This window comes from Perna viridis, chromosome 3, assembly GCF_037379345.1.
Source record: "Perna viridis isolate PV_CMFRI_1.1 ecotype Kerala chromosome 3, ASM3737934v1, whole genome shotgun sequence".
NCBI classification, from domain to species: Eukaryota; Metazoa; Mollusca; class Bivalvia; order Mytilida; family Mytilidae; genus Perna; species Perna viridis.
The window spans coordinates 10,686,605-10,714,161 of record NC_142447.1 but is presented as its reverse complement, the minus strand read 5'-3'; the positions used below and the strand labels follow the sequence as shown (position 1 = coordinate 10,714,161).

The following is a 27,557-nucleotide window of genomic DNA, read 5'->3' as shown; positions in this document are numbered from 1 at the left end:
AACTAATTGGTATCCAAAAACAGGAAAATCTTCAGGTTTTAAAATAAAATCCTAAAAGGATTTAATCCTTACTTAATCCAGTGTACAGTTTACCTGTTTATTGAACATTATCCATTTTTCCAGCAATGAGGCAACATATTCTTGTAAAGAAACACTGAAAAAAGGATCAATATATTACAATATACATATTAACTAAATCCATTTATAAATTGTAAACATAAAAAAACCTGCCATGAAGTTCCAAGTGTTGTGTCCCACTCATAAGAGAAGTTGATATAGGACAGCTACCAAAACTAGAAATTGCCCCTAACAGAATTTAATACCCTTGCAGGCTGAACAACCCTGTACATTAGGGGACCAATGTGAACATACAATTCCAACTGGACACAATTTTTATGGTGGACAGACGAGGCACTTTTGACACACAATTTTCTCCCATTTCTAAAACACCCAACTCCAAACAGCAATCAGTGTTATTTATTTTTTGATAACACAATCACAGAATTTCTGATAATATGCTTATTTCCATATGGTAACCTAACACTCTATTGAGTTTCTTTACAATCCTGTTGCTGAGGAGTTGTAAACAAAGCATCAGACCAAGTTTTGTTGAAAGAGTAATCAAGGGACAAAGACCAGATATGGAAAACAGACATACACAACAAAGAACATAAAGTAACTAAAATCATACCTACAAAGTAACAAAGCAAATGAGCAACTCAGACTCCATTAAAAACTTGAGCATAGACCAGGTGCACCGGTAGGGTAAACGTTCACTACTTTGCTAAAAACACCCGCAGAGTTGTTCATAAAGAGTCAAGACCGGGGTAGACGAAAGAGGAAAGGAAAACTATGACATGTTCAACAAATCAGTTTTCATGTCGCAGACGGATACACCGTAGCAATCCAAGAGTTCATGATGACGACCATAAAACTTCTGTAGTGATGACTTCAATCTTGTAGCAACATAACCCTGTTCCAGAAGCCTATTTGGTAGAAGTCTAGCGCAACACAAAAAGTCTGCGTTATTTCAGTAAGCTCTGGCATAACGTAAGAGTTGTGATATGAACACTCCATACGCAGGTGCTGAAGGGATGTTGCCACAGATGTAAGGAAAGTTGACAATTCTGAATGAAAAGTCATCACGTTTGTCGTAAAGTTTGGTTAATATTTTTCCTTTACCATCGATTTCTAAGTGTAGGTCAAGATATGAGGCTAATCTAACAGTGTTTGTAGTATCCTTTATCTAAATTTCTTTGGGGTAGATGCGATGTATCAAATCCCCAAAATTAGGATTGTTTAAAGATAATACCAAATTCCAACCATCACATTTTCTACAATTTTTGTTCAAGCATAAATTCCTGACAACAAGCACATCAAAGTATGAACACCCAATTAAGTTTCATAACAATCGGTGGAAGTCCTTGAGGAGGAATTGTTGACAATGCATAAGACCCAATTTTGCTAAAAAAAAAAAAAAATGCTTATGTCCATCAGCTGTCATTTCTACAATTTTTGTCCAAACAAAAATTCCTGACAATATGCACATCTCCATATGGTAATCAAACACTACATTGAGTTTCATTACAGCCCTGCAAGGCGTTAAGAAGGATTTGAGGACGAAGCAGCAGACAAGTTTTGCAGAAAAATGCCTGAGTTCCAACAGTCATCATTTCTACAATTTTTGTCCAAACATAATTTCCTGACAATATGCTCATCCCAATATGGTAATTCAACATGCCACAAAGTTTCATAACAACCCTCCAAGTTGTTGAGGAATTGTGAACAACACATGAGACAAAGTTTTGCTGAAAAATGCTTAAGTTAACCGGCGATCATTTCTACAATTTTTGTCTGAACATAAATTCGTGACAGTATGCATATCTCTGTGTGGTTATATTACATCCCACAAAGTTTTAAAACAATGCTGCAAACTGCTAAGAAAATATTTTGGACAGATGGACAGATGGACAGACAAACAGATTCAAACCTATATACCCTCCCTCCAAACGTATAATCACCTACAACATATATCCTATCTGTATGAATCCACATACACAACTTGAAATCAATTCATCCATTGAAAATGGAGATAACTGCAACAAAATTTAGACAAACAGATAGACTGAATGATCGATGGGCAGACAGAATGATGGATGAAGGTTATTCCAATATAGCACCCAGTTGTTGAGTGGGAGTACAAACAATACTACTACTTTCACTTTCACTTTGAAAGCTGGAGTTCCTTTCCAAAGTATCTAACAATAATCATTTTACTCATGCACAACAACATATGATTCTTTACTAATACATAAAGTTTCATTGAAATTCATTGAATGATTATGGAGCTGTGTTCATATGGATAGACAAGCATGACGCCTATATACCTCCTTCCCAAACTTCATTTACTCCATGCAATAGGGGTATCATCATTATTATTTACTATTCATAGAAAACTAAATGAAATGATAACACAATTTCAATAAAATTAGCAGATCAGTTATTTATAGAAGTAACAAACCTGTTCATCCAATGAAATGACATATTAAATATAAACCCTATCACTTTACTGCATTGCACATGGAATGGTTTTCCCTTGTATTGTATCTAAAAGTAATAAAAAGAAAAATAATAATTAGAGAGCAGTGGCAACATACTGGTGAAATAATATAATCAACTGAAAATATCTACTCCAATTCATTATTTTGCAGCAAGATAAGACCAGTTTGTTGATTAGGACAGCCAATGAAAAGTTAGATACAGAACGATAAAAGATTACAGTGTCTGACTGGTGTGCTTAATAAAACAATTATCATTGCTCATTTACTTTTGACTTTGTGTGAGTTCTCTTTTAGAATTTGTGTTTCGTTTATATATCTGAATTCTATTGCAACCACAACCTTTCATTATAATAAGTATAATACAACTAAAATATTTGAAGTCAGACTCTCTGTGTCTAGTATCTATGTGAAAACCATGGTACACAGTACTGTCAATTCAAAAATCAATGTATGCATTAATTTTTATTGTCATTTAAGTCTAAAATGTCATTTTAATTTTCGAGAAAAATCCAGAATTATTACTGTAAAAATTACACAACGCAAGTTTCATTTATTGCAATTTTAAATCAGTAATATTTTCACATAGTTTCTGAATATACAGTATCTTTGTAGTCTGTGGCCTAAGAATTCTTCTATCTTTGGGTCATAAATCTATTATCTTCCAAAGTTATGCTGTTCTGTGTGACTTTAAACCACTGGTGTATGAAACTGTAGCATCAGGTTTTTTTTTTTTATAAATATGCATACACACAGGCAGTAGTATTATACCAAAAAGTGCAACCTAAAATGGGCATACTATAAAAATGCTGCAAAAAAAAATTTTAAAATATCTGCTTTCAGGCCAAAAAAAATAATTTGTGTGTTTCTTATTACATCTTTGAAAAAGGGTAGGTAAGGATTTAAAAAAAATTCTTTTTACATTCAATTTCTGTGTTTAACAGTGTTTATTGAAAAATTACAACAAATCTTTATGGTATACTATTTCAACTGAACAACATAAGGTGGTTAGTGTATAAATAGGAAACACATATCATTTTCATTTGGCCTTACTAATCATTGTGCAGATATAAGAGGTTACCTTTATATACGTATCTTGAATTCGTTTAGTTGCTTCTAGAAGACATTCTTGAAATAAATGTGTTCCTGAAAATATAAAATGCATGATAATACTGGAGTGTTGTATTAAAATTGAGATGACACAACTTAATCAGAGTAAATTTTCTATATACTCAAAACTTAGTTACTGTATGTTAATCAATTGCATAATATAAAGATAGCTAACACGCATAAAGTGGTTTTTAACAAAACTAAAGATAAATTTATGTCTTATAAGATATTTTAGGGAGCATAAATCCTAACCTAGACATAATGGGAAGAATTGCACCAACATAACTTCTTCACACACTACAATGTACTAGACTACTAAAATAGCCATATCAATGTTTAACTATTTTTAATACAGATACTCTTCTGAACTTTAATACAAAGCTAAAAACTGAAGGCTTTGAAGTTATACAAAAGAACTGATATGAGAGCTACTGCTATTACTGAACATATGGCTGCTCTCCCTTGATTACCATTTACTGTAAATGTTTGAACAATATACTAATTCAAAATAAAGTAGACAGGCCAAGGTTTAAATACAGTAAATATTGTACACCTTATTGATGCTGCATACATGTACATGTGTATTTGTTTTGGACCGACAGTATACCCTAACTCATTCAGAGTCAGAGTACAAGTATATATAGGAAAATGATCCATCAAATAAAGTCAAATATTACCTTTACCAGAAACATTGTTTCTCAGAATTACCCACTTAAGTGACCTTTGTCAAAAATCTTATACATATCATTACAAAGTTTTGGTAAATTTCTGAATATATTTTTTTTTCTAAAATGTATGCAATAGAATCCCTATTAGACATGCCTGGTCCCTATAGAAATGAGTAACCCAATCAATGTTCAGCTATAATTAATAAGCTCACCACTTAGAATTTCTATTATCTCTAGAATAACATCATGCACCACTCCATAATACCTGACAGCTCTGTTTAATATAGTGTTTAAAACATCTGTCAATTCCTCCTTATTCAAGTATAAATATGAATCTACAAAAACAAAACAAAAAACATAAAACCATCTTGTGAATGGCACATGTCATGCCTGTCTTAAAAACTAAAAATGTTATAGTAGTATTACATTAGAAATACATTTTAATGATGACTTCAGTTCAATAAAACGACTAAGAAAAAGAAAAAAAATAAGACTTAATATTGATTTGGATGATGCTATTCATCAGTCAATGACTAAAATTTTGAAACATCTTACAAACATCCTTACAATGTCAGACACCCCAAGTCAATTAATGCTTAAACAAGAGCATTAAAAAATTCTCAATCAAATACTGTGAGTAATGCTTATTAACTTGATATCCCCAATTTCCCCATTTGACAGCATGCATCTTTTGACCAACAAATTAATTTGGATCAAAATCTTAGATAGGAGCTGCACAATTTGAGTATGTAACAAGGAAACTGTGAAAGTTTCATTCAATTTTAATCAGTGGTGTATGAGAAGTAATGGAGAAGAGGGTGGGAGACGTTTTTGGCCAGTGGATATTTCGATCTAGGACATTTTGCCTTAGGATTGTTTCAACATTTGATAATTCAGCCAACAAATATTTTGGCTGAAAATATATTGCAATTTGCTATTCTTTGCAGATAAAGGTTATTCAATAGACATTTTAACCCATCACCCATCATTTCTATAATTTTTGCCCAAACTTAAATTCCTGACATTATGCACATCACCATGTGGTTATATAACAATCCACAAAGTTTTATAACAATCCTGCGAGCTCTTAGAAAATAGTTGTAGACAGATAGAGGGACAGGTTGAAATAAGGGTAACAAAAAAAAATAACTAACACTAATCGGATCCATAATCAAGCCAAGTCCAAACTAGATATTACACCACTGGGGCAGCTGGTGCGGTCTTGGTACAGGCATTTCAAACAAACTGGTGGGTTAAATCTAGGTGCGCTAAACCTCCCTCTTCCACTGCGGTAAAATATACCAGTGGTGATAATGCAGTTATTTATGGCATTCAAGGAAATCAGAGTAGTTAGTAATCGCTCTAGCGTAGCGAATAAAATGTGAAACATAAACACCATATGCAGGATATGAAGGTATATTGCTGCACAGGTAAGGAAACTTTATGATATATAAATTAAAGTCGTCTCTTTTATCATAAATCTTAGTGCTGAGATGACCACTGTTGTCTTGTTGGCAAACTTAGTTTGCAAGAGTATAAAAATGTCAAATTAAACCACTTTTAAAAAGCATATGATAACAAACAGAGTTAACTGCTACCTACCAGTTTTGAATAAGCTGACAAGTCTGACTCTTATTTCTTCTACTGGTTCTCTTTCAGATTCATTAAATATCTGTGTAAAGATAAGGTAAAATGCTAGTGACATTAATTTGGAAATATCTTCATTTCACTGCATATAAATGAAATCACTACATTAATGGGAATTCAAAATGATAATTACATGTAACATCTAGAAATGTTTGTACTTTTTTAAATAAAGAAAGAGACATGTATCTGCCAATAAAATTATTTGCCTTAATATCTAAATATACCAAAAACATGGGTCTTGTCACAAAAGGACTTGTCACTTATAATTATTATAACAAGTTTGAACTACTATTATGTGCGCAATATATATATGTAAAATTTGTTTTATTTAAGAGGTCACATCTTATAATTTACACAAATATAAACATACTGTTTACCTGGTTAAGAACCTTCAATAGTTCTCTGCCATGAGCTGATTCCCTAGTATTTACTGGAGGCGGCAGTATATCCTTCAAAGCTACAAAGAAGATCAAAACACAAAATACACAAATAAAAAACTTAAAAGGTAATCCATGGCATTGCAGGCTGTGGGGGTACATACCAATTTTGTTTCCAAAAGGTATCATTCATAAGAGATCACAGGCTCTTTGTTTCTTAAATGTGAATGTTGGTTTGTAATTTACTGAAATGGTAAGAATGAAAAGAAATACATATAAAAAGCACTAAAACTTTGAAATAAAGGGAAATCACTCTTTGATCTGATGACAATGTAACTGATTTGCTAGATAACTTTTACCTAAAGACCCTAATGAAAGTTCCTTGTCCCAATTTATAACCCATCTGGATCAGGTGAGCCTAATTTGATTATTTACTTGTCCCAGTCTTATAACCAACCTGGACCTAGAGACCCTGATGATAAATCCTTGTCCCAGTCTTATAACCAATCTGGACCTAGAGACCCTGATGATAAATCCTTGTCCCAGTCTTATAACCCACCTGGACCTAAAGACCCTGATGATAAATCCTTGTCCCAGTCTTATAATCAACCTGGACCTAGAGACCCTGATGATAAATCCTTGTCCCAGTCTTATAACCAACCTGGACCTAGAGACCCTGATAACTGTTTCTTTGTTCCAGTTTCATAACCAACCAGGACCTAGAAACTCAGATGATACATTTTTGTCACATTCTTAAAACCCACCTGGACCTGGAGATCCTGATAACAGTTCCTTGTCCCAGTCTTCTTTATCCCCAGAACATATTTTCCAAAGATCTTTAGGTTTTTCTGGTGTACTTTTCTGAGAGCTGGCATCATCTTCAATTCCACCTAAAAACAAACACAATCTAGATGGCAAAACTATTAACAAGCACTCTAGCTAAGAATCATGCAAAATGTGATTCATGGGTGAAAAGCCTTCATATTTTAATTCTTGATATTTTGTTTGAAATGCCATAGTAAAAAGAAATTAATATTCGGTTTTTCCATACGATATAAAAATCATATAGAATGCACTTGTAGATTTCAAAATTAAGAAAGATAACTCTGTAAATGACTCAAATACAATAGAATCTATTGGATTTTCAATGTTGATTATCCTCTAAGAGCAAACAGATTTTAATGAATTATTACACATTTCATATTATAGACCCATAAAACAGTTTAATTACAAAAATAAAAATATGTAGCCTTTTTTTAGGTGTATCACATTTTTCAGATTTTGCATGACTCTTACAAAGACATCTCCTAAAAGGGTAAGCCTTTTGAATAAGTTTAAAAACTTCATAAGGGAGTTAACTTCCTAACAAGTAGTTTAAAAGTTCCCTCTACAGGAAAGTCAATTATAAGAAAGATGATGTATTCTAAACATGTATGTTGTCAGTCAAGTGTAAGACAGCTGATCAAAATGTTATTCTGAGAATAGCGTAAGAAAAGTACACCCATACTTACATTTTCATTCAAAATTTGAAAACAAATAGAATACAGGAACAATGAAACAAAAGATTTACTAGGTAAAATCTACCATAATATACATAATATGAACAAAAATCCTAAAAACAGAAGAACAAAAAACTAAAAGGCTTGAACTGCTGTTTGATCCCTACTGCTTATTTTAACTAGAAATAGTGGAAGAAAAACTCACAAAGAATACTCCGAAGTTAAATATTTTAATTTCAAACCATTCAAGACCAGAATCAGGTGATATATGGCATCAATAATATAAATCCAATAATTTTAATATATTTAAGTTCAAAGGTCAAGGTCATTTAAAGGTCATGAATGTACCCTACACATTGTCTTATGGTGATTCACCCATACATTGAAAATTAAGTTTACACCAAAAGACAAAAAGAAGCATCCCAGACATGAATCCATGTTACAAAAAATCTATGATTTTGACCCTGAGGTCAAGGGTAAAAGTCATATACTGGTAGAGGTCATGAATTACATCCTCTCATGGTGAAACACTCTTTAGCCAAATACGGTATGCCTATATAAATCATATTAAAAAACTTGATTCTAACTTTGAGGGCAAGGGTCAAGACAATATAGAGGTAATGAATGTACATGACGCATCCTGTTATGGTGATTCACCAACACATTGAAAATGGAACGCCTATATCAATAGACAAACAAGAGGCTCTTGAAGAGCCTGAAATGCTCACCTGACAAAGCATACCCTATCAACCCAGTAAGCAAAGGTATCATGCTTTGTTACCTTGTTTGACAAAAACGTACTGAAAAAGAACATATATTGATGAATGCTGTAAGTTCAAAAGAATACCTAAGGCACTATAAAATGTTGGAAATTCCTTCAAAGTGTTTTTAGAACCTGTAGAAAAATTTTGGGCAGGGGTCCCCCAATGCCCTGTTATTCCACCAGGTCAGAGGAGGCATTAGTCCAGTATTCATTTGCTGAAAAAAGAACATAAAATGATGTTAAACCATGGCTATCCAATAATTTTCATCATCACCATTCATATCAGGAGACTATTTTTACTATATAAATCAATTATCGTTGAAATCAAAGCAAGTATAAAAATAAGCAGGAAATGGCCGCCCAGAACCATCTTTCATCATCACCATTCAACTTTTAGTAATGACGGCCATGTTTTTTGACTGCTGAAAAATTTTAACTGATCAGTTTGTGAAGGAAACACTAAAAAAAATACGTCAACTTTTATTAAATTTTGTTGCAATTGGTTTCAGAGAGTTATACACATTAAAATGACCAAAAAATCTGTTTCAGGAGCCATTACTCCTACAACAGGCAACAAATCATTCAGAAACTTTTGGCAAAGGTCCATCTTCTGATGGTGAACAAAATTACCGGTACTCTTCATCATAAATTTGCAAAATTCAACAAATTTGGATTTATCAGCAAAAAACTGCATTTCGACCATTTGTTCTAGTTTTAGTAAAAGCTGCCCAGTTTTTTTTGTTTTTTTTTCATAAATCAAACATCCAAACAGTTATTTTGTGCAGGATACCCTAAAAAAACAGTAATACCAACTTTCATTAAATTGTGTACCATAGATTCTGAGGAGAAGATTTTTGAAAGTAATAACACCAAAAACAGCAAAAAACATAAAAAAAATGCAATAACTCCAACATGGGTCCACAGATTTTCACTAAAATTTGACCATATATAGATCTCATCATGCTGAACACTTTAACCCAATGTTAGAATTTGGTTAAACCTAACAGTTTTGGAGATATATGCTAAAAACTGTTGTCTGACCCCTATGTTCTATTTTTAGTAACAGCGGCCATGTTCTTTAACAGATCAAAAATCCAAATGATCATATCGTGCAGGATACTCTAAGGAGCAAGCATCTTAAATTTCATCCTAATCCACTCAGTAGCTTCAGAGAAGAAAATGTTTGAAGAATTGTTAATGACGACAGACGACAATGACGACAGATGCCAAGTTAAGGTAATAGCTCACATGGTCTATGGCCAGGAGAGCTAATAAGTTGTGTCCCTTGAGGTCAAGGGTCAATGCAAACACATCATCTCATGGCAATATACCCAAATGTTAAATATGGTATGCCTATGTAGAAGAACAAAAAGAGTTATAACCTGGAAACGAATCTGCACAGACACACGTACAGATGGACAGATACACGAAGTGATTCCTATACACCCCGCCTGAACTTTGTTCACAAGGGGTAAAATAAAGGCAGACATGTTTTTCACTCACATCAGTCTATATAGGAACACATTTACAAAGTTGGCTTCCTATTGGTCAGGTAGTTTCAAGGGAAAAGATGTTTTAGAAATAATAACAAGAAATTGAATGAAATAGCAAAAAGTAAAACAAAATGCTTTTTCAGGGACCATATCTCTGTGAAAGGATATCAGATTTTCTGAAATTTTGACTGATGAAAGTTCTTGTCCTCTTTTTGAAATGAAATTAACCTTTAAAAGCTAATTGCTTTAGCTTTCAAGTAAACAATTTTTTTAAACTGCCAAAAGGTCACAGGATCAACTTGAAATTTTCCAGGAAGATTGAGCTCATCAAACTGAAGAACCTAAGAAGCCTTAGCTTTCTTTTATCTGTTACAGTTTGTGAAATATAGGCAAAAAAAATTGAATCAGACCACAATGGTTAATATTTTAGTAACAGTGGCCATATTTGTAGATGGATAAAAAAATCTCCACATCATTTCTAGGCAGGATACCTGAAGGAACATTCAAACTAAGTTTGAATCCAATCAGTCCAGCAGTGTCAGAGGAGAAAATTTTTTTAAATTGTTAATAATTAGGATGACAACTACGGATGCCACTGATGGCAATGGCTCACTCATATGGTCTTTTGAGGTAGGTGAGCAAAAAAAGAATAGAAAATGTAGGAATCTGATTTGCCTTGAAGCCAACTGACAAAACTCCTGTTCCTTAAGGGAATATCATCAGTCATACAGATCTTGACATCATATCATGCACCTTTGTATATTTGAAGCTAATCCAATAAGGTATTCATAAAATATGGTGTGGTGTGAACAATTGTAATGCACAGCTGTACATTTAAGCAATTCAGAGAAGGTTATTTTAGATACAACATAAAATTTGAAAACACAACTTCATAATTTTTAACAAAAATTAAATTACTTGGGAATCAAAATTCAGATGATCCAAGCACTAATGTAAAGTAAATTGCATTCTAATTTTAACAAACAAAATTGCATTAATTCATACAATAATTTCTGAATTTAAAAAATAAAATGATAATAAAAAAATAAGTTAGTCATACCAAAAAAAAAACATATTATGGAAGGATGGAAGAATGGAAACCAGATATTTTTATCGAAGCTTTGGCATGATTTTGATAAATATGCAACATTAGTTTTACACTCTTCTTAAGTTCTAATTAGATCTGTTTTTTCTTAATAAACAAATATTAAAAGGTCATAAATTAACAATGAATGTAACAATACCATAGCCTGCTAAGACAGCAAGTTCTGATTGCTCCTTTGTTTCTTTCTTCACTCGAGCTTGTTCTATCTTGCATGCCTCTCGTGTCTCCTTGTGAACTTTTTCCAGGAGTTTATCAGTACTAGCAACTTGAGTCTTATGGAGATAGTCCATATTAAATTGAGGAATCATCTGTGGAGAGAGAGGGTCTGCTTGTCTGTTACTGTTATTCTTGTTCCTTGGGTTCCCTGTAGACTCGATGGCAGAACACAAATTACCCATCATAGACAGTGATGGAGAGGAATTGAGACTAGAAGTTGATGATTTGTCACTGCTTTTGGATATTTTCTCAAACAATGCTCCAAGCGGTGAGGAAACATTCTGCTGTCTCTGGTTTGACAAAGGAGATTTAGCTGGTGATGAGAAGGATTTGATTCCAATGTTATTTCTAGGATAAGGAGAATGATCTCCCTTGTCAGAGTCAAAAGATACATATTGTTGATCTACATCATTATTATCATCAATACCATCTTCTTCGCTGAACTCCCCTTCATCAGCATCTTCAGATCTAAAGTACAGTATTTATTTAATTCATAAAGCATTTTATAATAAAATCACTGAAATTTGTGCAGGCTGGTAGTAACCAAGTTACAAAAGCAAATGATGAATTCTTCACAGTGGGGGCAAGAATAAATACTTAGTTTTGGCCAGTTTTGTTATCCAAAATAAAGCCAAGCATTCTGAGAGTATTGCAAATTAATACATAGTCTCCTACCGGCTGTTTAAATCACTGACCGAAAAACTACCTTGGAACATTAAGTATAAATGACAAACTGAGGATATGACCTTATTTTGAAACTTTGGAAAAAATCTGCAAAGTGGAATGAAATGTAAATTTGATCTGTAACTCATCAAGATATACTCACATACCGAAAATCAGCTCAACATCTGCAAGTGATTAAAAATCATGGAAAACTTTAATTTTTTTCAGAACTGACAGATGGATGGATGGATGGACAGAGTGCAAATCTAAAGTCCCCATGGGCTAAAGCCTGTAGGGGGCTAATAACCTCCTATATAGAACCAGTTACTATCTGTTCTCCATCTCACTAATAGGAGTTAGGCATGGCCTAAAATTGAGTATTGCACCTATACATACTGTTGTAGATCAGGTCTGTTTTCTGTTCATTATTGATCATTGAGTAGCAGACAAGATTTGTTTTTTTGCAATAGCAAGCACAATATTTTTTTTTCTTCCTTATCTCTTTACTTAAAACTATATTTTTTTACATTTTTTTGATAGAAAAAATGGGATGATAGCTGAAAGGAGCAAAATAGGGTAGATACACAACTGTCCATTTAAAAATATTCAGCATACTGGGTCTAGATACTGTAAATAATTCTTTGTAACATATTTCAATTTGATTTTTTAATTTAAAGGCTATTTACACTTTGTATTTAGTTCCCAGACCTGGCCTGTCTGATACCATGTTTCAATTGGGTGTCTTTCTTAACATGGGCCTCAAATGTGATGCTCTGTATCATATCTCACTAACTGACTATATGACAACTTACTGCCATTTACTATCAACTCTGTATCTATACTTACTGATTACAATCACTGAATATCTGAACACCTTTCTGTCAGTCACAATCAACTCTGTATCTATACTTACTGATTACAATCACTGAATATCTGAACACCTTCCTGTCAGTCACAATCAACTCTGTATCTATACTTACTGATTACAATCACTGAATATCTGAACACTCTCCCATCAGTCACTATCAACTCTGTATCTGTACTAACTGATTGTCATCACTGACTACCTGAACATTCTCCTGCAAGTCACTATCAACTCTGTATTTATACTAACTGATTACTATTACTAACCACCTCAACATCCTCCTGTCAGTCACTATCAACTCTGTATCTATACTTACTGATTACAATCACTGAATATCTGAACACCTTCCTGTTAGTCACAATCAACTCTGTATCTATACTTACTGATTACAATCACTGAATATCTGAAAACCTTCCTGTCAGTCACAATCAACTCTGTATCTGTACTAACTGATTATCATCACTGACTACCTGAACGTTCTCCTGCAAGTCACTATCAACTCTGTATTTATACTAACTGATTACTATTACTAACCACCTCAACATCCTCCTGTCAGTCACTATCAACTCTGTATCTATACTTACTGATTACAATCACTGAATATCTGAACACCTTCCTGTTAGTCACTATCAACTCTGTATCTATACTAACTGATTACTATCACTGACTAATTGAACATACTCCTGCCAGTCACTATCAACTCTGTATCTATACTTACTGATTTCTATCAGTGACTACCTGAACACCCTCCTGCCAGTCACCACCAACTGTATCTATAATTACTGATTACAATCTCTGACTATCTGAACACCCTCCTGCCAGTCACTATCAACTCTGTATCTATACTTACAGATTACAATCACTGACTATCTGAACACCATTCTCCCATTCTTTATAGGCTTTGTAGGTATCTATACAGAAAAAAAAGATTCATTTACAATAACTGTACATTGACTGGACGTAAAACTGGTAAACAGATGAGTCTTACATGGGAAAATGCAAGGTGAAGCATACTCATTGGTTCGAGCCTAATTTGTATATCAAAGTTTTGGTCAAGTCAGTGCACTATTATTGTCTTTTACTACATCTAAATTTTAAATGAAAAATGACATTTAAAGTAAGAAAAACAATGTTTTTCATATGAAGTGGACAACATCCTGGCAACTTCAAATCAATGACATCACAACATAAAATTTGTAGTTAGTCAGTTACCGTGTTTCACTTCTAAATATATATGGTCTATGCATTTTGACTGCTCAAGTAGAACAGTGGCAGTATAAATTATAATAATCACTGCACAAAAAGGGAAAATAAAAACTCTCAAGTCATGTGATGTCAGTCAACACTCATAGAAAGAACTTAGGCCTAGCTTTACTAAACCAAAATTGAGTTTACTAAACTGACTTAACCTTTTTAATCCTTTGACAGCAAAAAAATACCATGTTCAACAATAAAGGAACAAGTAAGGCAGTTGCTGATCCTTTGAAGCAAAAAGAGATAATACAACTTATTCAGATTTTAACTTACTTTTCCTAGAATTGTCAACAAGATGAAAATTTGTATGCTTTAATAAAATCCTTCCTTATTCAACATAATGATTTGATTAAATGCTGATATATACATTATATTGTGATTTAAGTGTGCATATACTCCAGCAAAAGAATTTTATCTTCAGATTTGAAAAAAATAAGAAAATATTTCCACCAATCAATATTGAACTCTTTCTAGAAAGAACAAAGTTTCCAGTTTAAATTATCAGTTTTGACTCCCAGACTGACAAACCTCAAGAAGACTGTGATACACAATGAAATTCCTCTATTATAGAATTTTGTTCAACATTTTTATTTTCAAATAAATGGTATACCTTATTGAAAATAAATTCCATCACAGTAACATATACTTTTATAAATGAATTCAAAGATACCTGCTTGAATCTCCTGCAGTCTTGTTGAATAAAATTCATCAGCATCCTTAAAATACTCTGTCAATTCATCTTCAATAGGCTGAAAATGTACAGAGCTTACGTAAGTAAGTTACTATGTAAATAACAAATGAATAATTCGAAAACATAAACATTACTTTTTTAAAAGTGTATCATTTATTAAGAATTGGCTATGATAAAAATTTTGTCTATTGAAAAATAATATAAATTTTCCATGTGCATTTTCCATGTGCATAATGTTTATTGCACGAAGTGCAATAAACAAAATATGCACATGGAAAATTTATGTTATTTTTGAATAGACAAAATTTTTATCATAGCCAATTCCTATAAATTAATTGTAAAACATAGTTTTATCTTTAAACATGAGAAAAGTAGCTCTGAATTTAACTGAATAAAGGCGTGTCAACATTTTTTTTATCCACTGAGATATAACAAAATTATTTTAACCAATCAGATTACAGTATTTAATTTAATTTATATAGAAATAGCAACTTCCAAAAGCGTGAACCATTTTCACGATGAAAAATGTATTAATAGTTCCTGTATTCCAATCGAATATCTTAAGAATTTAATATTGAACAGGAATGGGAACAGGAAATTTTTTATGTTATGTGAAAAATAAGTTATTTACTGTAAACATATAACTTTAATGTAGCTATTTTTATGTCAATAGAAAATACTGGCAGCTCAGAGAGAATTTCATGCTAAATTATTCAAGAATATCAAAAATAGGCAAATTAGCATATCACATTACTGTTAGCAAAAGTAAGTCTGTTAACCAGTAGTCACCATTCATTTACAATGATTGATTGATTGATTGTTGGAGTTTAATGCCCGAGCAGCAATATTTCAGCTATATTCAGCATGAAATTCATTTATAAAACAAACCAGTTTACAGTATGACTTAACTGGTAAACCAAAATAACATTATATGTTTTCTCTTACAAATCCAAGTTCCTCATCCACCAGTATACTAGAAAGACACCTCTGTTTTTCATCTTTACTATACAGCACAACTTTAAATGTACCATTTACAGCTTTCAAGATTATAGTATTGAAGATCCTAATTTTAGTGTATTTGTCAAATGTCTTGCTTGCTCTTCTTGTCCACTGCTTTGCAATCTGTATAACACAAGGAACATTGCAACTATTGATAAGTTCAAATTAAGACTAACAAGAAGTTTCCAGGAGCCCAAATCGCTCACCTGATTGAATTTTCTCTTACAAAGGCAATAAATTGAACAAGAAGTTGTCCAACAATTTTGACGCAAGAAGACTTTGGTAGGACTTATCATATTAAGGATCATTTCAGCAATTGAGAGAGTTTTTCTATCTATCACAGTTTTCATGATATTGGCTAAAAACTGTAAAAAAAAAAAAAAACCTGTCATTTTTTCCTTTTCAAGGGCAATAACTCTAACAAGGAGTCGTCTGACAACATTTATCAATGAAGACTTTTGTAGGCCTTAAAATAAGGATCATTTCAGCAACTGAATGAATTTGGCTAAACCTAAGGTTTTTGGAGTCATACATGTAATATGCGAAAAACTTCTGTGTGACTCTTATGTTCAATTTTTAGTAATGGTGGCCATGTTTTTGAATGGATCAAAAATCCCCACAACATTTCTATGGCTAAACCTAAGGTTTTTGGAGACATACATGTAATATGCGAAAAACTTCTGTGTGACTCTTATGTTCTATTTTTAGTAATGATGGCCAAGTTTTTGAATGAATCAAAAATCCCCACAACATTTCTATGCAGGATACCCCAAGAAACATTCATACCAAGTTTGATTCCAATTGGTCAAGTAGTGTCAGATGTCATATAGTGTCAGAGGAGAAGAGTTTTGAAAAATTGTTCACACCGACAAATGACGACAATGGACGCCAAGTGATGGCATTAACTCACAAAGCCTTCATGGCACTCCTAAAGGAATTTCATATATAAAATATATAATGTATGCCCTGTCTATAAAAAGCAGCATGTCAAATTTGAAATCAATCCATTTATTGGGAGACGAGATTTCGGATAGGCAGACAAGGTTGATTCAATATACCACCCACTCTTTGAGTGGTGTGAAAAATTAAATATCTTCCAGCTATTAACTAAATGAAACAAAAAAAATGGATATGATTTGATTCATTATAACTCACAGCAATAAAATGATCAAACTTGAAGCATTACTGAATTATCTCAGAGAAAGTTCAAACCTCCTGGTTTTAATGTGTATCACTACTGTTATATAAATTTGGTTATTTTCCAAAATATATAACTTTTGGGTTTTTATCATGAAGTCCTTTAAGTCCTAGTACCCACAAATAGAAGAAAATTGTTTAAAGTCTCAATGAACAAAATTTTCCACAATAATTGTTTGAACAAGAACGTAAACTAGAAAAATTAAGTAAAGTTGAGAACACGAGTTTTAATTTTTTGTATCACATTATTACTTGAAATATTAACTATGTGTTGGATACATACAGGTCTAATTCCTGCGAGAGAGCATCTTAAGGCTTGAGATGGGTAGGCTGATATCTCAGGAGATAAGTCAGCACAGATACGGTCCTCACCAATATTCTCTGTCTCACCATAGTCAATATAAAATACATCAGCTGTGTTGTTTTCGCTAAATAATAAAAAAATCTTATTTAATTATCACTAAAATTCTTAAAAAGTAAATCTTATATAAGATACTTAAGTACAGAGATTTATTCAGAAACTGTAGAGTGGTTTGGCAGGAGATGAACTTCCATCAAGATTTAAAACCCTTAAAGTTAGATTAGATCTCTTTGCATGAAATGGACAATAATCATTTTCCTTCGTAAACATTTACATGTACATATAAAGCCTAACCTTTCTAAAAAATATCAATAAAATTCTATCAGCAGTTTAAGAGGAGTTGAATCCGATTAATAAGGAGAACTAAACTTGATCTTTTGTTGAGCTTAAATCACAAGTTGACAATAAATATTTTGCCAACATTTCTCATGTTCATATATTCTACAGTAAGTACATGTATTTACAAATGTACAAATTTAAACACAAATTCTCTTCATGGAGAGATAAATATTATTTCCACAAATCTGCAATATATATCAAAGGCACGACTTTCTATGTCAGTCACAAATAAAAAAATGTCAACTGATACTAACATCATAACCATGTATCTATGGCTTTAAACATCACAAATAAAATCCAAACCTCAAATGTTGAGATTTCTGTAAAACAAAACCTATCCAAGCTTGCTACACAATATTCACTGAAGTTTGAAGGAAATTGTACTGGTCAAAAACTGTACATGAAAAATGTATTTAATTTATTGTACAAGTGTATTACTGCTTTTCAAAGTTATATACATACGTATTATTCTCTATAACAAAGAAATTAATATGAAGGAATAAATGCAGTCTGCTAAGATGGGGCAGACTTGTGCTTGCTTTATGAAGGAATAGGTTACACTCTACAAACCTATCAATTCTTGTTACTTGTCCACGCCTCCAACATCCATAAGACTTCTGGCAGTCAACCACTACAATGTGTCCATCTGTTAAATCAGATATGCTGTCTATACATACTGACTTCATGCCAAAGTCACTTATTTTACTCTCTATTAATGAGAAATCCTCCAATTGTTCAGCTAAAAAGTGAAAAAGAAGAGTCCAGATAAATTTACAATATTCATTTATATGCAGGAAATCATCAATTTGGAGTGTTAATGTTGGTTATAGGGATAGATTGCCATGGTTTACTACTTTATATATGATTGCGATAATCCAATAGCATTCTCTTTACAACTTTTTAATAGATAAGTTAGGTGTAATAAGAATGTAACACAATATGAGATGCTGTTTTGACACTTAGAGCCTAAGTGAAGGCATTAGTTGTTATATATAAAAGTCCTTAAGAGTTAAAATTTGAGCTGTGAAGCTCATTCCTTATTTACAGTCAAGTATAAGAATTTAATAAAAACATTGAAAATGCCCTAAGACATGTATTTTAGATAGGTATAGATCTTACCAGTTCCTATGTGCATATAGAAATAGTCCAGGTCAATGATGTAAGTCACTTTTCCCAAGTACACAGGTACTTTCCTACTGTCCATCATCTAAAAAGTATTTGACACAAATAAATGACTTAACAGATCCTAGTATTCTCTATCATAAAACAAGGAAAATGTTCAAGTCTAGTATGTTCTTACGTATAAAATGCTGGAAACAGTTCAGAGATGATAGGTCCACAGACTTGAGATTATTTCTAATCCCACTCCCATACCTTACACCTGGTAACACAACAGATTTGTATAATCTAATTAATACCGCAGGACTCACTGTTTTCAAAACGGCACCATGTAAAGCAAAATACACATTTTTTTTTCTTTTCAACATGCTTTTTCATTCTTTTTCAAGATTTAAAGTTGGATTCAAATTTATACCAAAACAGGTATTATTGTCAAAGTGTGGAATCACAAATATGCCACAAATCTAATATGATGACTATGTAGTGACTAGTGTCTTAGCTTTTGACTAAGCCCATGTATTAAATATTTGAACTATTTCAACTACATTCTGGAGAAAAACTGCCACACCTACCCCTGCAAGAAATCACATCAACATCAACCAAAATTATTTAGCATATAATCACTGTAAAAAAGACTTCATGGGCACTATTGTTTTAGATATAAATATATCAAGCATATTTGCTCATTCTCAGTTTTAAGGAGACAATAATGACCTTGTTTGAAAATGAGGAATTTTCGGAATTTCAGATTTTTTTCCATTTCACCGTAAGTGTAACTGCAATTTTCAAGATACTATGGGAGAGCTAAAACATTGGTGCATGATTATACATGTACCTATATAAATTTATTTAGTTTATTCCTATTTAATGTCAAAAGATGACTTAGACGTTCAAACAACGCAGTCAGAAAAAAATCTTGACTTCTTGATCCAGTGGAATACAGCTTACACAAAACAAGAGACTCTCGAAGAGCCTGAATCGCTCACTTGACAAACCATACCCTATTAACTAAGTAAGTAAAGGTATCATGCTTTGTTACATGTATCATGTTTGACAAAAACTGCTGAAAAAGAACATATATTGATGAATGCTATAAGTTCAAAAGAATACCTAAGGCACTGTAATATGTTGGAAATGTATTCAGTGTTTTTAGAACCTGTGAAAAAATGTTTGGGCAGAGGTCCCCCTTTACCCTGTTATTCAACCAGGTCTAAGGGGGCATTAGCTCAGTATACATTTGCTGAAAAAGAACATAAAATGAAGTTAAACCATGGCTATCCAACATTTTCATCATTACTATTCATATCAGGAGACCATGTTTACTACATGTACATGTACATAAACCAATTATTGTTAAAATCAAAGCAAGTATAAAAACTAGCAAGAAAATGGCTGTCCAGAAAAATCTTCTGTTATCACCATTTAACTTTAAAACATTTAGTGTCCTCAAAAAAACAAAAATCATTGGAATCTGAGCAACTGGTGAAAATGGTCATAAAATGGCAGTCTAAAATATTGTTTCAATACTGCCAGTCAACTCAGAATATCATGTTTATCTTATTAGTAGCTTTTATTTTCATAATTCTTCTATGGTTGAGGAAAAAATAGCAAAAAAAAAGAAGTTTGGCCCCTATGTTCTACTTTTATTAACAAGGGCAATGGTTTTTTTTTACCAATTCATGAAAAATTTTAAATGATCAGTTTGTGCAGGAAACCCCGAAAGAATTATGCCAACTTTTATGGAATTTTGTAAGATAGATTCTGGGGAAAAGATTTTTGAAAGAAATAACATCTAAAACAGCAAAAAAAACATCCAACAAGGACACCAACTCCAACATGGGTCAACAAATGTGCACAAAAATTTTACCACATATAGACCTCTCAAACCAAGTCAAAAGTTTGTTAAACCTAATGGTTTTGGAGATATATGTATATGCAAAAATCTGCTGTCTGACCCCTATGTTCTAATTTTAGTAGCAGCAGCCATGTTTTTTCACGGACCTAAAATCCAACATTCATTTCGTGCAGAATACCCTTAAAAAACAAAAACACCAACTTTCAATGAAGTCTGTAAGGTAGATTTTTAAAAATAATAACATCAAAAACAGCAAAAATGGCCAAAAAGATCAATAACTCCAACATGCATCAACAGATTTTCACCAAAATTTGACCACAGATAGATCTCATCATGCTGAATACTTTAACCTTGTCAGAATTTGGTTAAAGGAAATAACTTAGGAGATATATATGTGTGTATGCAAAAATCTGCTGTGTTACTCCTATGTTCTATTTTCAGTTACGGAAGCCATGTTTTTTAACAGATCAAAAATCCAATCTGTCATTTTGTGCAGGATACTCTAAGGAACAATCATTTTCCTCCAAATTTATTCAGTAGTTTTAGAGGAGAAGATGTTTTAAGAAATTAACAACAACGACAATGACGGACATCAAATGATGGCAATAGCTCACATGGCCTCAACCAGGTGAGCTAATAAAGCTGTAATTATACATTAGCATTTCCCATATTAAGTGTACCAGTATTTAAAACAATTTTTTCCTAATATGTTTTTACTGAATATCAATCTTTACTACTGACATATAAAATATAATCAATAGTTAAACAGTATCCAACTTACAAATTTTGTTCCATTTCACCTTTTTCACAAATTTTAAATCTGTCTAAAAATTCATTTGCATTTACATTCAAAACTATTTATATAAATACTGTATTTACATCACAAAATATATTCAAATAAAACTAATTTCCATGATGAACATAAGATTTTCAAAACTATCCTGTAGACACTTTCTATCAAAATGAATTTTGCCACCAATTTTACTTGGTTAAATCACTGCTCTTCACTTCCTGATTATCAATACTAAAATATTGATGAAAGTACAAAGATTTGTTAAATGGAACATGATCAATACATTTAATGTTTCTTGATACATTACTGCAAGAACTAAATTCCCTAAATGTAAATTTATTACTCTTCATCTTTAAAGGCCAAAAGGCAAAAAGGAGTTCCTCAAATCTTCAGTTGAGTAGATCTCAATTTTGTTTGCAGAAATAATAGAATATATGATAGAGCTGAATAATTACAGAAACACATGTACAAAAAGGTTTACATAGGAACTACATTTTGTGTAGACTATTCAAAAATACATGTAATAGGGAAGTTCCTGACATGAACCAGTGACATAAGGTATTTTGATCACGAAAGAGCAAAAACCCAAAAAGCCTTTAGCTGCCAATTGATTTCAATATGAAATTGACTTTACATTTGTTACAATTGGCTTCATGCAAGATTTTGCATGCATATTCATGTTATATAAAGAGCTCCATTGAGCCAAGCATGATACTAACGCATGGGCCAAACCCTGAACAGTTTTGGCAAGTATCATTATGGACACAATATTAGTTTTTGAAACACTTAAGCATAGGGACTAACAGTTCATTATGGATACAACAACTGTTTAGTACACAATTCGGCACAAAATTTGAAATTCAACTTTTTTTTTTTTTTAATCAGAACAAAAATAAAAAGTTGATTTTATTGTTGTGGGTCTTTGACCCTTATTACTTGAAAACCATAAGAGATACTGTATTTGAAACCTCATCGAATAATGCAGGCAGAGATTTGTATAAGGAACCCAATGCAAAAAAAAAATTATAAATCTGACCTAAAATAATGAAGTCAAAATTTTTTGGGATACGGCCTCTTTGACCCTTTATAACTAAATATCCGCAAGAAATATCTGAAATCTAATAAAAATGCAGGCAGGGATTTTCATAAGGAATCCAATCATAAAAAAAATTCTTAATTGGTACAAAAATAAAAAAAAGTTGATTTTATGGCGCACGGCCCAATTTTGTACCCAATTCACTTAAAAATATGGCAAGCCATTGTGAAACTTATTACCTTTTTATTAATATCAATAAATCATTTATTGATATCAATAAATGAATTATTGATATTAAGGATAAATTATTGATATCAATAAATTGTCATTAATTGATATTAATAAATATAACATATTTATTCACACATTAATAAAAAATATTGATATCAATAAATTGTACAATTTATCAACCCGTTAATAAATATTAATTAACATGTTATTAAATCATTAATCGATATCAATAAAAAGATGAATTATTAATGTGTTGATAAAGAGGGTGCCACTAAAGGTGGTGTAATCATGGTCAGAAAAGTGTTTGTAATTGCTTATTTTATTGGATATTGCCAAGCATGCATAATCCAGAATAAGATTTAATAACATGTGAACTAATATTTATTAACATGTTAATAATTCGTTCAATTTATTGATATCAACAAATGATTTATCAGCATGTTACTATACTCGACATCACATACAGCACATTTTCGATTTGAAGCTCTATTTTTTAAACTGTCGGGACTTACCGCTAGAGTTGTCTCTCTTTTATTTAATCTGAAGATAGTTCGCATATATGCATGACGTGATAGTTCCAACGAGTCGTTTATTGGCCGAAATCGTACATAACAAATCCTTACGGGAAAATCCTATACTAATATCCGCCATGTTGGTTTCTACGGGACAATTTGTTTACAAACGAAGTTCATAAGTTCCCGTCGAACTCTGGTGACAATCGTCTGCTTGATCAACTTCTCAGTGTTATACAATGTTCACATAGAATAAATCCGAATCAGCGCCGAAATGCATTTTGGGTTCTTTGGTTTTTGGACAAACCATTTAAATGTAAACAACATCTCCTAGCAACCCGATCACTGTAAACATGGCCGACTTTTGAAAATGTAAATATTGGGACCGAGAATTAAAATCTCACCGAAATTTAACGATTCAATGTTTAGGGAGAAGCCGTTTGGCTAAACGAATGAGCAAGTCATTTAAGACAATTTAAATGATGGTAAGTGTCAATAAAGTCGTAGAAAATATTTTTATTCAAATTTTAACAGTATCTAATTTATGTGACGCTGAGTATAATTCATTTATTTATTGATGTTAATAAATCATTTATACACATATTGATAAATATTTATTAACATGTTATTAAGTATTTATTAACATGTTATTAAGTATTTATTAACATGTTATTAAGTATTTATTAACATGTTATTAAGTATTTATTAACATGTTATTAAGTATTTATTAACACGTTAATAAATATTTATTAACATGTTACAAAATTTTTATTAATATCAATAAATGGGTAATAAATTCCACAACGGCATGCCATACCAAAACAGTTTAAACAATTTTCCAAACAGAATTTCAAAAAGAACAGATCGACACCTGAATCATTAAAATCAGATCAACAATACGCTTTTTCTATCAATTCTAATGGTAACACCTATTTTCCCCTTTTAGCTCCTGATTGCCATAATGAGTGGGGCAAAAACCTCTAAAAGCTATAGGGCCCTCTGCCATTTCTCTAGGAGTTATAATTGAAATTTCAAAAAGATTAGATATATGTATTTAAGTTTTACTAAAGTTTTCATAACTAAAGTAAACAATGCCAAAGACGATGACAACAGGGTGATACTATTATAAGACAAAAAAATTGTTTGCAGTTGTATAAATATATAGCAAGCAGTGACTTGTCAAATACAGCTTTCAGTACTATCATGTAGAATATATATATATATATATACTTGTGAAATATTATACCACAGGCACATGCTTCATACAAAAAAATAAAATATACCACACCCCTTCTCTTTGAACAGGCACTCGTGTCATACAAAACAAAATATACACCTCCCCTGGGATCACCTGAACAAGGCGATCACAATACTGGTATACCAGTATTGTTAACAATACTGGAACAAATTTTTATTCCAGTATTGTCTCCGAGTATTGTTCCAGTATTGTTGATTATATATTGTATTGTTTGGTTAATTTACATTGCAATAATTAAAATTTGTAATTATAGAATGACTGGACAATAGAAATAAAAAAAAACAATATCATGCTTTAATATAATTTTTAATTAACTTTACCATTAATAATTACCTCCTAATTACATGAAAAGATGTCAATTGAATAAACACAAGCTGAAAAGGTTCTTAAAAGTTGACCTGGCTGACTTCTATACACACTTAGCACCTAATGTCATATTCAGCAAAGACCCATCTGATGTTATCAACTACCTCAGAGAACACAAACTACTTGCAGATTCATACATAATAAAATGACACATTAAACCATTTAAAAAAAAAAATTTACAATACTGGAATAAAATTTTGTTCCAGTATTGTTAACAATACTATTACTAGCTAGAGTGCCACAAATACAACAAACAAACTGAAAGTTTCATTTAATCTCAGCAATTATTCAGGTAGGGGATGGATACCTTAACAAGAACCTTCTCCAATATAATATTCTTTTTTAACTTTTTTTCAACGAAACTTTCTACATCTGGATTTTGTTACTTTCTGATTTCCCGTTTTTTTTTTCCACTAGCGCTCGTCTGATACTTATATGAAGGCACGAAACACTTCCGATGACTCGTGATGAAACATTGGGACCAGGAAAAAATGGTGTGGGTAAATTATGACTACATTTCTTATTTCGGGTCGAAACTACACGAACTGACGCAATGCAAAAAAATGACATTTATGTCCTGCCGCATTATATAGATGTAATTGAATCTACCAGGGTTTATATGTCAGGACAAAAATCTATATACATCTATATCTAACTCCTTGGACAGGATTTATAGAATAGAAATATTTTATTAGCCTAATCACGTGTCCTTTCGAGCATATATAATTAACATATTAATTTAATTATAAGATAAAACGGTGTCTTCCTCGAATGTCAACATTTTATGTTACCTATTCCTTGAATGCCAACAAAAATATTTCAATAGATGTTTATATTATAACAATAGGTGTTTTTATAAGTATTTAACTATTGATATTAATTAGTGAAGTTGATAAATGGAATATTTTATAACTTTTTTTCATTCATTCATTCACTTTTAAATTGTCATGATGTAAATAATTTTTCAGATAACCGTTTATTAGACGATGATATATTTAGACTCTGAGATAACTTTTGATGAGGTATTAAAGGTGTTAACTAAAGCTAATAATGGTAAAGCACCATGGATTGATATGATACCTGTAGAATTGTATAAAAATAAATAATGTTTTTGTCGGTATATTACAAAGTTTATTTAATGTATGTATTATACCACAATGTTCAACATCAGACCCAAGAGATCCTCGGTCATACAGAGGAATTACTCTAGCACCTTGTTCATTTGAATTATATTGCAGTATTCTGAATAACAGACTTGTATCTCTGTTAGAATCAAGAAATATTTTACATGATGAGCAAAATGGTTTCCGTAGTAGTAGAAGTACAATTGATCATTTAAGTACAATTACGTCTATTATTGAGACCAGAAAACTGAGAAAATTATCTACATTTACTGTGTTTGTTGATTTTAAAAAGGCGTATGATACAGTTAATAAAAAAATTATTTTTTATTAACTGTATCATACGCCTTTTTAAAATCAACAAACACAGATGGGTATTAGTACACATTTTTTGAATACTGTTAAAAATATAAATTCTCATGTTGAATGTGCGATTAAACTGAACGGTAGTATGACCGAATGGTTTACTGTCAATTCAGGTTTAAAACAGGGTTGTGTGTTATTTCCTATACTGTTTAACATTTATATTAATAGTCTTGTTACTGATGTAAAGGCATTAGATATAGGTATTGACATTGATGGTGAAAAAGGTTTATATTCTTTTATATACAGACGATACAGTACTCATTGCTGAGTCTGAAAATGATCTTCAGTTATTATTATATGTGCTTAATACATGGTGTAATAAAAAGCTTCTTAATGTTAACTTAGATAAAACTAAAATTGTACATTTTAGATCTCCTTCTATGAATAGAACAAGTAGAATTTTTTCATATGGTGACAAATAAATATGTGTTGTTGATAGCTATACTTATCTTGGTTTATTATTGACTGAGCACCTTGATTATAACGAAATGGCAAAAGCTGTTGCAAGGTCAGCCAGTAGAGCTCTTAGTTTATTAATTGCAAAGAGTAAAACACGCGGAGGTTTCCAGTATATAACTTTTACCAAACTATATGATAGCTTAGTCTGGTCAGTAGTTAGCTATGGTGCAGCAATCTGGGGTATACCAGAGATTTTTCATGTATAAATGCTGTCCAGCACAGAGCTATTAGGTATTTTATGGGTCTAGGTAAATATGCTCCTTCCTAATGATGCCATTAATGGGGATATGGGCTGGAGACCTCCGAGTGTTAAACAATGGAGCAGTGTTTTTAGACATTGGGCTGGACTTAATGTTATGCCCATGGATAGAATTAATCATAGAGTTTTCATATGGTACCATAGAAATGCTATCTGTAAAAAGAAAAATTGGTGTTTTAGAAATATGGAAAAAATTCAGAGAATGTGACTTAGATCTATATACAGATTTACATAATATATTTTATAAGAATTTAATTCCTCAACTTGAGGAGATGTTGTTTCATAAGTATAAAATTGAATGGCAACGGAGAATTTTATCCAATTGTGTTGGTAAAAAATTAAGAACTTATAAACTACTTTTGAAACAGAATTATATT

General features: G+C 31.8%; 1 protein-coding gene across 4 annotated transcripts in view; it reads right to left on the bottom strand.

The window, feature by feature from the left end:
- Nucleotides 1-25,418, bottom strand: part of LOC148620978 (uncharacterized) — a 34,207-nt gene extending 8,789 nt beyond the window's left edge. Inside the window, exons 1-15 of one of the 4 annotated variants that reach the window (XM_088574935.1) lie at nucleotides 25,283-25,418; nucleotides 18,925-19,012; nucleotides 18,376-18,544; nucleotides 17,389-17,533; nucleotides 15,855-16,031; nucleotides 14,889-14,967; nucleotides 13,815-13,875; nucleotides 11,360-11,904; nucleotides 7,125-7,250; nucleotides 6,361-6,440; nucleotides 5,939-6,008; nucleotides 4,549-4,671; nucleotides 3,640-3,704; nucleotides 2,522-2,607; nucleotides 94-154 (exon numbers count right to left, since the gene is read on the bottom strand). In XM_088574935.1, coding sequence (XP_088431061.1) covers nucleotides 94-154; nucleotides 2,522-2,607; nucleotides 3,640-3,704; nucleotides 4,549-4,671; nucleotides 5,939-6,008; nucleotides 6,361-6,440; nucleotides 7,125-7,250; nucleotides 11,360-11,904; nucleotides 13,815-13,875; nucleotides 14,889-14,967; nucleotides 15,855-16,031; nucleotides 17,389-17,533; nucleotides 18,376-18,544; nucleotides 18,925-19,012 — 1,875 coding nt within the window. In that variant the 5' untranslated portion in view covers nucleotides 25,283-25,418. Of the gene's footprint in view, nucleotides 1-93; nucleotides 155-2,521; nucleotides 2,608-3,639; nucleotides 3,705-4,548; nucleotides 4,672-5,938; nucleotides 6,009-6,360; nucleotides 6,441-7,124; nucleotides 7,251-11,359; nucleotides 11,905-13,814; nucleotides 13,876-14,888; nucleotides 14,968-15,854; nucleotides 16,032-17,388; nucleotides 17,534-18,375; nucleotides 18,545-18,924; nucleotides 19,013-23,351; nucleotides 23,507-24,639; nucleotides 24,792-24,942; nucleotides 25,255-25,282 lie in introns of those variants that run through there. The other 3 variants (XM_088574934.1, XM_088574933.1, XM_088574932.1) reach the window with 3 other exon arrangements.
- Between the last annotated feature and the right edge of the window lie 2,139 nt (nucleotides 25,419-27,557).